General features: G+C 42.1%; 1 protein-coding gene across 4 annotated transcripts; it reads left to right on the top strand.

Moving 5' to 3' along the window:
- Window positions 1–7855: 7855 nt before the first annotated feature.
- LOC118285512 (E3 ubiquitin-protein ligase RNF135-like) lies at window positions 7856–10945 on the top strand. Of its 4 annotated transcripts, none has more exons than XM_035609201.2 (3): window positions 7856–8201; window positions 8796–8899; window positions 8982–10945. In XM_035609201.2, the coding sequence occupies exon 3, from the start codon at window positions 9308–9310 to the stop codon at window positions 10217–10219; it is 912 nt and encodes a 303-aa protein (XP_035465094.2). In that variant the 5' UTR covers window positions 7856–8201; window positions 8796–8899; window positions 8982–9307; the 3' UTR covers window positions 10220–10945. The 4 variants fall into 4 exon arrangements, with proteins under 4 accessions (XP_035465094.2, XP_035465092.2, XP_047185420.1 ...); XM_035609199.2 differs by having other exon boundaries at window positions 7856–8669; XM_047329464.1 differs by lacking the exon at window positions 8796–8899.
- The last annotated feature ends 336 nt before the right edge of the window (window positions 10946–11281 follow it).

Genomic DNA, 11281 nt, shown 5'->3' with positions numbered 1-11281 from the left:
TGTTGCTTTATTGGGCGTCATGCAATACAGATCCATACGAGAAAAATAAATAACATGATATTTTATTTTACCATCAGACTGGCAGGACACAACATCTAGTTCTTGGGATTTGTTATGAAACATACAATGTCTGAAGATTTTGAATTCATCCCAATATGCACAATACATCTGACAGTAGAAGAAAGTACAGGCAAGCACAATATGAAGGTTAATCACAATATGTAGCCAGATTGGTTCATTGCAGGGGAGAGTGCTTATTTTTCTTTTTCAAGCTGTTTGCTAGCTACTATTGTCATATTCTATCCCCAAGGGTGTTTTTTTTTTAAAAGACAAAATATGTATTTTCAACAGTGCTGAAAGGAAATGCAACTGCTAACAGTTTTATTGACTTTTGCTACATTTTCTTTGCATCTTCGTGAAGATTAATGTGGTAATGAAAACGTGATGATTTTGTGTTAAGAGAAGATTAAATATGCCATTCGATTATATCCCGCAGCGGAGTATAAAAGACAATAACTATGCCTCACATTGTGCAAAGTATTTTTCATCGCTTGTTCTTCATGTATGCTGCGGCGTAATCGGCAGGTGTGCTGCCATAGTTAAACCCGCCCCCAGTGTCAGACCTTCACAGGAAATGTCATGTGTAACCTGTTATATTAATTATATACCAACAGAGCTTCATGAAATGTTGTGACATCATTATTCATGCAGAAGGCAGATTCTAGAGAGACTGACTCCTATGTACAACTTTCAACTCGGAAAAGGAAGCAAACGTTTTTATGTAACCATCCTCATTCATACTTTTATATTTGTGATTTCAGTGTCAGACCACGATCAGTTAAAATGTATCAATTTTATCTTTTTCAAAAATATAGATGTATTTAATACAGTTGGATGGCCAACAAACCGACTGTATGTCCGTATCAAACATAAATAATTATATATACATTGCATTAGAGAGAATATATGCATCTCATTTCTCAGTTTTCTTATTTTGTATAGTGAAATGAGGTTGTTTGTTCAGTTACATGCAGTGTATTGAAATCAATGAAACAGCTATTCCTCTCTCACACTGTAGACAAAGTATTTTCCAAACCATTGCCCCTGGAACAGAGCACAGTGTAATTCCAGCATGCAGAGGCAATCCATTCCTGCGGTGGCGTCATGCCTTCTCCGCATATTTGTTAGATAAAATAACTTGTACCCTTGAGAGAGGACAAGAACTGTTAACTGCTGTCTCAGTGAGTCTGTCGGTGGGTAAAGAAGACGTAAACGCGGCACGGTGAAGATTTGATGTGCCCATTTTTCTACATCCTACATCTGTAAACTAGTATGAATATGGATGAGCTACCGTGTCTCTAATTAGTCTCTGCGTGTTGATTCAAATGTGTGTATTCTCCCTCAGTATGATGAAGCGCTTGGCAGAGCCTCAGGAAAGTCCTAACAAGGAGGTTCGCTGTGCAGAAATTCCAGCCAGGCTGACACATAATTCACTGGTCAACAGGGCTATTTCTCCCAAACAGACAAAAGAGCAGAAGTGTGGGGGGGGGGGGGGAGAGTTACAGCGGATAGGCGCAAATTGTTTGGCTGGACTGGGTTGTCAGCGGGCTGGGTGAAAGGGGCTCAGGATGAAAGTATTAAGATCAGAAACAGAGTTTTGTAATTGTATTTTCTCTCCATCCAGCAGCCTCGACTTGCAGGAGGCATTAAGCTGCACTGAAAGAGGAGGAGCGATCGTCCAAAAGAATAAAAAGGATGTTGAATCAACCGAGAATTCTAATGACTACTCAGTCTGTTTCTGAATCCTATCTTTGGGAGCTTTTCTGCAGTAAAAGAACAGCCGGATTTTCTTCCTTAACGTGAGCTTTTATTATTCTCATTTGCAGCTTTCGAGTGACTGGCACACAGACTGGGCAGGGGATGCACACATGCATATCTTGGGGTAGCCGCCATGGCTGGTGGAAGCAGCAGCAGCAGCAGCATCTGTTAGACCCTGTAATCCATCCAGATTTTCGCCCCTGTGAGTATCTGCTGCAGTACATTCCAAGAGAGGATCTGTGCTGGAGGAAGAGGGGAGACGAGAATCTGTAGGAAAGCACGGCAAACGAGAAGAAAAGAATCGCGCAATTTAAATGTATGGAGACCAGAAAAAAAAGCCAAGTGAAGCTGTGATCAATTCTACGCCTGTAATGGTTCTTTTTTTGGTTTATGATTGATTACACAAGTCAAATTCTGTGCACAATGCCAAAAAAAACCCCGATCAGACAGACAATTGTGTCTTCCAAACACTGCGTTGCGAGTCTGTGCCCCACCAGCTGTCGTGGTCATCACAAGGCGGTGGCAGCGCCAACCTCTTGGTCAGCCAGCAGCTGCCTTTGCAATGTGGATATCTCCGATTAAGGCCGGATCCAATCTGCTCTGATCCATTCGAGGAGAGCAGATGATGATGGTGGTGATGAAGGGACAAACAACTAGAGTCGGAGAATAGCGCGACTAATCTGGGCAACCCTCAGATCACGCACCAAGAGTCATCAGGGGAAATTACCACGGACGCTGCAAATGCTCTGAAATGCGGAGACGAAGCGATGAGCAACGTGTCCTTCGTCCATTTCAAACATCTTTGAGAGCAATTTCGGAGGACTGACGGCAATCGTTACAACTTTTTTTTATCAGGGGGGAAACGTGGAGGGCATTAATTGATCCTCCAAAAATCGAATACCTCGTTTAAGTAAGTGTGATTTCGCAAATATTCACAAAATGTGACAACTTCATAGATGAAGCTTTCGAGCGGAGAGTAGCCTCTAAACGTGAGAAATCGCTCGCAAAACAAGCAGCGGTGCAGCATCAGTTACCTCTGTGTTGTCATTCAGGAGCAGTGAGCTGGCTCTCACCTCGTCCAAAAGCTCAAAATAAAATGTCCCGTGCCGTCTCGTGGACATCCCTGGCTACTGTTTTGCCGGAGAAAAGCACTGTATCAACTTTCATGGCGGCCTCATCACACAGTATTCCCCGAATAATAGCTTTGGCAGCAGGTACAATTAGATCTTCACGGTAAGTGTGGCAATCAGGAAGTCTGATATGGTTACCGAGGACACTTTCACTCACCCAGGGAAGATTGTTTTTTTTAAATACAGCAGGCTGCTGAGCTGACCCGCTTTTTTGTCTCGGCAGAAGTATCACACGTACTTGAATACGATCGTACACAAATCCAATTGGTGATAAGAGACATTGCAAACTGACAATCTACAATACTTTTGTCTATTTTTAATGCAGCCACGGTCATAGGTGTGTGTGTCATACAATAGATTTTCGTCTGGCTGTCAGTCAGTGTGCCTGTTGTATCAGTGATAGGGATATAATTTATGTTGCTATATGACAATGCAGTTTAAAATGACATTTCTTTCCTGGCGATTTGCAAATCTAGATCAGCATCCAATGACACAACAACTAAATGGTGGTTTGCACAGACAGGGGTCACCTTCTTCGAAAATTAAACGATATGAATTTGTCTCTTTCGGCTACTAAGAAACATTTGTGCTGGCTTGCATGGGAGGGACTTTAGAGGGGAAATATAGAAGTCAGTTTGGTTGATACTGCATATGGGAAATGTGTAAGTTGTGCAAAAATCATCCGAAACTGGTAAGGTGTGCACAGACAGATGCTTGTTTAGTTTAATGTTGCTGTTGCTGCTTTCACACCTTTAATTACTGTTGCCCTCAGAGCTCAACAACTTGCAAATACACAGTTTCTGTAGTTCGTTGTGTTGTATGAATTTTCCAATACATATCCTGTCAAATTGCTGGTGATGTTTTCAGAATTTGCTCGTATTTTGTGTGTTTGCATTTTATTTTTGGCCTTGTTTTCTCAAGCTGCATCGTTTGAGCTCTCGGGGCCACCGTACACAACGCAGCGGACTCCAGTTCAAAGGAATCCGGTTTAATCCAGCTCAGTAGTCCCAACACGGCCACTCATCCCTGCCACACCACTGACACCAGCGGCAGGACACAGATGGCTCGCGGTCGCGTGTCACAGGGCGACATGGAATCAGCCGAAACTTGTGCGAGGCCAAAGTTCATTCCTGTGTGACAACAAGTCCTGCTGGGAGCGAACACAACAAACAAACATGAAAAATGCGAGGCGAGAAATGGACACAGTGAGGGACAAGCAAATCCTGTCCAACGCCTTACTACATAAAGCAAAGCCATTGTGACATGATCCTGCCACGGTGTGACAAGCTCCAATATGAATAACAATCACTTTACAATTAAATGGCAACTTGTTATTGTGTCTTTGATTCATTTAGTGATCTTTTCACCAATATTTGATCATTAACCTTACAATTGATATTAATGATATTAAAAAGATAAACCAACAGTACAATTTAGAAGATGAAAAAACGGTTTAAGTGAACTGATATCATAAGTGTGATTTTTAAATTAAATCCAATTGAATATTTTCAAAGTGTGGAGGTTCTGATTGATCTTGATATTTGAGGATAAAAAAATGTATGACTGGGATGTTACATACTGAATCTATGTTGTGGTCTCATATTTAGTTTGATGCATTAGAATTTAGTGTAGCTTGTTGAATTGAGGATTTGTGCATTAAGCTTTACAACTCCAGAGCTAGTTTAATCTCTTCTGGACATGTGTTATGTAATGTGGAAATGCTTGAATTATGTGTTCTGTGATGTAACTGTATATGTGCAGGCAACAGTTTAACTGTTAAACTTATAATGTCGAATGAGAAATCACGTCAAGGCCGGACGGGAACAAACACCTGCTGTCTGCTGCAGTGACCCGGGATCGATCCTCGTGCTGATCAGTCACATTAGGCAACAGTCATGTCCCCGTTGCTGCACATGTCACTCCTACTGGTTTGCTGGGGATCCCTGTGGGGAGAGGGGCATCGGTGGGGTCTAGGGGGGAACAGAGCTCCACGATACAAGAGGTCGGTTGCTTGGAAGTGATTCGTCTTGTTGTCACAGTCCCATCTCTCCAGTGTGGAAATGCTGTAATACGGGTGTACCAGGAATCTACTAGTAAAGGCAGATATGACAATCGCATAATGATGAGGTGGAAAACGGTGACAACATGCATGGCAGATGATGTTCTCTCTGACCCAAACCATGGCGGCTGGCTTGTGCAAAATGTAACAACAATTTTACGTGACTGTGGTGAATGTCGTGTTTTCTTTTCCACATGGTTAAATCCCTCATCCACTAAGTGTAAATGAATAAAAAAACTGCCTCATCTGCGCCACATCCTTTCAAATGCGCCTGGGGAATCCCCATCCGCCGACTGATCAAGGCACATCCTCCGTCCCACTCAGAAGACAGGTGAACTGTTGGAAAGCGATCATGCGGAGGGGGCTTCTGTCTGGGCTGACAAGATCAGGAAGGAGCACATTTGTGGATTTGTTATGACGAGTGTCCGTGTCAAATCCCGTGGATAGATAGACACTTGAAAAAAATACCAACAGATTTCACATTATCCCATCATCCCATTAAAGGATACTGAGTCTTAAAGCATTGATCTTGAGTTATGCATTTTTTTCCAAACATTGGGCCTCATGCAAGAACATGTTGGCATTCTTACCCTAAATTTCCCTTACATTTGTTCGTACCGTGAGTTCCTACGAACAGAGCGCGTTGGATTTCTTCAAACGCTTCTATCTTCAGACAAATGTGCAATTTACGTGCGTGAACAAAATAAATGCCACCTGTGCTTATTTGAGCGAGCGTGCATGAGGATAGCAAATTAGCATAACCAACGCCCAAAAAATGCCATTTATGATTTTCACCATGTCAGGAAGTGTTCATTCATTAAAACAGCATTAAAGAGTAAAAAGAAGAAGTCTAAAAGATCCAAGCTTTCAGAGATCCGGACATGAAAGTGTATATATTTTAACAGCGTCAGCAGGAGTTAAGTGTGAATTAGAGAAACCTTCAGCTCCAAGTGAGACTGTTTAGCATATGATTTCATATGATTCAAAATAAATAAGTGACACCCCGCTAGTGAAGTTTTGTTATTGCATTTGATATTGATTGTGCGTTCATTCAAGTTTGAGGATAGGAAACTTAATGGATAGCCCGAGGGCTCTCATGCAATCAGAAAACAGCGGTCTGTCAGGGTGGTTAAACTGATGGATGGGGGAGGGGATCGCTGGATGGGACTAATATCATGATGAGTAAGAGAAACATGAGTGATGTTGCCAGCGATGTTATTTTGCAAGCCGTTATTTTTTCCATAAGCAGTGAAAAACAACTGAAAGGTCCACAGGTGATGTTTTACAGTATAACTACCCAACCTCAGCCCCAGTTACTGTACATGTTTTGGATGATGGGGGGAAAATAAAAGCAATTTCCACCTTGGTCCCATTGACAGTAAAAACATAAATGTTGGCCATGTGTGATGTAGCTATTTGTGAGAAAATGGTTAAAAATAGCACACAAATAACTTCCTATAACATTCGACTGGAATGGATAAACGTACATATGGAGCGGAAACATGCAAGATAAAAAAAAAAAATGGTCCTGGATCAACATTTGTTGGCAGAATATGCGCCTGCTCCTCCTCAGTCAAATCAGATTTATACCCTGCATCCAAATGTGCTCCAGCGCCCCCAAGTCACACCTCCATCCATCACGCGGCGGGGATTCTCCAGGCAGGGTTCACCATTTTACCCATCTGTCAATCAACACCCACAGGCGGATAGCACTGGCTCCTCCTGACAGACCACACAACACCTGCAATCTCGCTGCTTTCGCCACAAATGCCCGGCCTTCACCTGGCTCTGCGCCCCGCATCCCTCAAGACTATCAACAATCGTGCCTGAAGCATCTTGTACTGGTATCAAACGTGAAACCATTGCACGGTTGCATTATTTGGGTTTGGTTTGTAAGGGCACCATTGCTCTAATACAAGTCAGCCATGGCCTGTAAACAATTCATGGGGATGCTCGGGCGGCCATGTTGGTAAACTGCATGGGGCCTCGGATCAAAACAAACTCTTTTACAGCCTTGATAAATTCAGCTTAGTATGATGGATTGGCCAGCGCAATTTGCTGTTGTCCACACACAATGGCGATTTCAGGGGGTTGGCCTGTGGCGGACAGGGTCATCCCTGAAATCTCATTGGCCACCCCAGATCTGATGGGTCATTGGTCATTTCACCAAAGACGAGAAACAAGAAAAACACCTGTCAATCAATGATGGCATCTTGGGTAATCCAATGATGGCCAAACGCCCAGCCCTCAGTCTTAACCACATTTGCCATAAACTTACTTTATATACAGTTAACGTGCTTTGCATTGCGCCGCAGCCAACTAAGCCATTACCGATGGCTCAGTCCTGCTGGTCACTACATTTTTTGCCATGTAATTTTGCTCATTTAATGATGTGCCTCTGAAGAACGAGTGCTATCCGCTTCTTAGAAATTAATAGAGAGGCAGAAGGGGAAAAACAGCACGTAGAGCCAGAATATGTTGACATATTCAACTCGGTGAATAAAGGGTTAAGAAAGACGAGCCAAGAAGTTTCAACAGTTTTATTTTGTTTCTGTCGAGTGTTGAGTTTGAATGAAGTGTGTTTTACAATGAGTTAACAAGGCAATCAAGCTGGTCTCAGTTCAGTGAAAGAGAAGAAGTGGAATTCAGAAGGTGTATGGTTGTATTTTTCAGTTCAATAAAATAAAATAAGTTGTAAAAATATTCCTTAAAACATTACAGTATGATGCAAATGTCATCCCTGTTGATGCAATGATCGAAGGATCAAAGGCACACACCTGTGATCTCATCGTACACTGTATAACAGGTAGTGAATCCTCTCAGGATCCCATTTGAATTATAGCAGACACAGAGATGAAACACTGAGTTACTTGACCACATTTGAAAAAACAAAACCGGACCGAGACCACCACCTGGAAAGACAAGCAGAATGTCTGAGGAACTCTTGGCAGAAATATAAGGCGTGCTAGATAAAACTGGGGACATCACCCATCTGCTCCAAAAGCAGAAAACTAATCCTGTAAAAGTGATGATATGAAGATAGAAAATTGTGGGAATGAGATTGAGTTGAGGAGAGATTATTAAGATCAGTTTAATGTTGCTGCCATGTGGCAGTTGGTTGGCACTCCTCTGGCAAGTTTAGGGCTGTTTGCTTCCATAGTCACATTGTGTGAAAGAGAAGAAAAATGCGATTTGTAAGTTGAATGGTACCTTGAATGTCTGAAAGATCTGGAACATTTTCAACAACAAGTGTTGAATGGACTTTGTAGCTGAAAGTATGAATGAGTAGATAAGAATTGAAAAAGCACAAAAAGTGTGAAAATGTTTACATTCTGAACATTTCCCTCCTTTCATTTCAATGGAGCAAAAAAAACGAGGGGTAAACGTTGAATATTTCGAAAAGTACGACAGTTATGAAAAAGTTGAATACAAGCCGGAATGTTCTATATTGAGCTGAACATTTTGATGTTTGAATGAAGTTTCTACTGTAGGTTGAAAAATGTGGAAAGGAGAAAATGGGCCAAAACCTATTTTTTTGTAGAAATTCATGTGTTGGGGTTAGTGAGCATGTGAGCATTCACACCAATAATTCAGTGAAAAAGAAGTGAGGAATTGAATTAGTCTCAAGTGAAATATTGCGCATAGAAGTTAAACTCAAAATGGTGTGTACACTCTGAACAACAACATGTAGATGTTTATTTGTAAAATGTTTCATTATTTTTGTATTTTTGCACAACTTTTTGCTGAGGAGACGCCATCACATCCCTCTTTCTATAACTTCTTTTCAGGGGCGTAACAGTCGCAAAAGTTTTTCTTTTCTTAAAAAGTGATGACCACTGTCTGTCTGATGAGCATCAAGTCTAACTTACCTTTAAGTTAGACTTGATTTAAGGTATCTGCAGTCATCGCATTCATAGCACATCGATGCTTCTACGCTTACAGCATTTACCTGAACTCTTTTTTTTTTGTTTCAGGCTGATCCTCTTCCTGGAACAAGTTATTAGATTATAGAAACTGGGGAAGCATCTCTAAACCCGCAGATCCCACACACATTGCATCACCGTCAGGCTGAGGTTTGTGTTTTTGTGTTTGAAAAGAAAACAAAGAAAGATTTTTTTTTAAAACTGCACAGTAACACAGGGCTCCTCTTGCTGGAACAAGTCATCATCTCTGCAGTTTGAAGATGGGTGGGAGCAACATGTAGTGAAGTTTGAGAGCTGTTGTTGAGATCAGAGCTCAGACTACAGTTCCACTTCTAGGACACTGAAACTCATACGGTCGTTCGTCGCTGATAGGGTAAATGGCGCAGGGGGGACTTCAGCTGCAGGAGGAAACCTTCGCTTGTTCCATCTGTCTGGACCTACTGGTGTATCCAGTGACTATTCCCTGTGGACACAGCAACTGTATGAGCTGTATTAAAGTCCTCTGGGACATAGAGGGTGAGGAGATAATCCACAGCTGCCCTCAGTGTAGGGACACCTTCACACCGAGGCCTGTCCTGGGGAAAAACACCATGTTAGCTGATTTAATGGAGGAGCTGAAGAAGACTAGACTCCAAGATGCTTCTGCTGATCACTGCCCTGCTGGAGCTGAAGATGTGGCCTGTGATGTTTGCACTGGGACAAAACGGAAAGCTGTCAGCTCCTGTTTGGTTTGTTCGGCCTCTTATTGCGAGAAACACCTTCAGCCCCATTATGATGTACCTGGCTTAAGGAAGCACAAGCTGTTGAAGGATGAGCTCTTCACTGAACGGACCCATCTGGCGGAGAAAAGAAGCTCCGACGGGAAGCAGGAGATCAGATCCCAGCAGAAAGCTGAGGCGAGTCGAGTCAAAGAGGCGAAGCCGAGGCTGAAGAGGAGAGACGCTGAACCGAGGCAGCTCTCGCACACAGAGGACCGCAACTGGTTTCTGCACAGCAACCCCTCGCCGTCACAACCAGAGCCCGCGACCAGAGCTGAATTCTTACAATATTCACAGAAAATCACACTGGATCCAAACACGGCAAACACACGACTGTCATTATCTGCAAGAAACAGAAAAGTGACAGCACTGAGAGAAGAACGGCTTTACGCCCCCAACGGAGACAGATTCACTTCATCCGACACCATGACCCTCCTCCACAGAGTCCAGACCACATTCACTCAGCCTCTCTGCGCTGGAGTTTGTCTTCACGATGTAGGATTCACAGCCGAGTTCTGCAAACTCAAGTAGACTTGAGTCATTTAAAGAGCAGTGAGTTTAAACCCCGTGATCAAACCATTAACTCCCTCTATCTCCATGTTTGTTGCTCAAAGCTCTCTGCTGTCGTGACATTGTCGAGATCAGCCGCCAATCAAACACTGTGGGCGGTACTCCGACGTCTCCTCGTTCATTGTTCTGTTGCTGTTTGTAGTTTTTCGAGGCCGAGCTGGATCTCACTGCTCGTGACGATGTTCGTTCACCTCCACTGACTTTTTCTCCACATGAGAGTTTTTATACAAATGGTAATGTGACTCAAGGTTCACAAGGTTTATCTCTTGTTGATGCTTTTATGTGTAAAATTGTTTGGACACTGAATAACAGAACTAAAACCGTTGATGTGATGAGAGCTGACCACTGAAGTGTGGTTCCAGTAGTTGTTATAGCTTAAATTGTTTTAATTTTGCTCAACTGCTGTTTTTGCTTTGTAATGCTCTAAATAACGTTGGGTCAAAATATCTTTCTTTTCTGCAGCTACATTTTAAATCTCCCAGAAGTGTCAGGTGTTGGACAGTTTTCTCCAAGGTTAAAAAAAAATGCAAGATGCAGTGCCCAGTTTTTGTGCACCACACATTACTTTATAGTTCTGCCTTTTCTTTAATTAAATCTGTGGCTGTTTTACATATATATATATTATATATATTACATTATAAATCTCACTGCATTTATTCTTTTATTTTTTTCTATTCTGTTTTGTTCCATTTGATCACATTTCCATCTTTTATTATATAATGAAGGATATCCATGTGTCCCTATACTGCCTAGTATCTTTCTGTGGTCTTATGTAAAGTACTTTGATTTGCCATGTTGTTGAATGGTGATAGAACATAAATCAGTTGTGAATCGATACATCCGGCTTCTGTCATTAAGTACACATGCTTTGCTCTTATTTTGAAGGCTAAAAGAGTGTTTCCAGTTGCTGGGGTTTTTATAAGCTCAATTATAAAATGTTTTGCAGATTATGTTTTTTAACACAAACTTCTCAGGTTTTCTTCGTCAAACAGTGAAACACTCACTTTAAAAAAGTGGTGGTTG

This window comes from Scophthalmus maximus, chromosome 20 (assembly GCF_022379125.1).
Source record: "Scophthalmus maximus strain ysfricsl-2021 chromosome 20, ASM2237912v1, whole genome shotgun sequence".
NCBI classification, from domain to species: Eukaryota; Metazoa; Chordata; class Actinopteri; order Pleuronectiformes; family Scophthalmidae; genus Scophthalmus; species Scophthalmus maximus.
Note: the sequence above shows the minus strand (reverse complement) of the source record. Positions and strands in the feature narration are given on the sequence as shown.

What these genes read in the sequence shown, in the direction of transcription:
- LOC118285512 (XM_047329464.1), top strand. Translation starts at nt 9,308, where the DNA reads ATGGCGCAGGGGGGACTTCAGCTGCAGGAGGAAACCTTCGCTTGTTCC.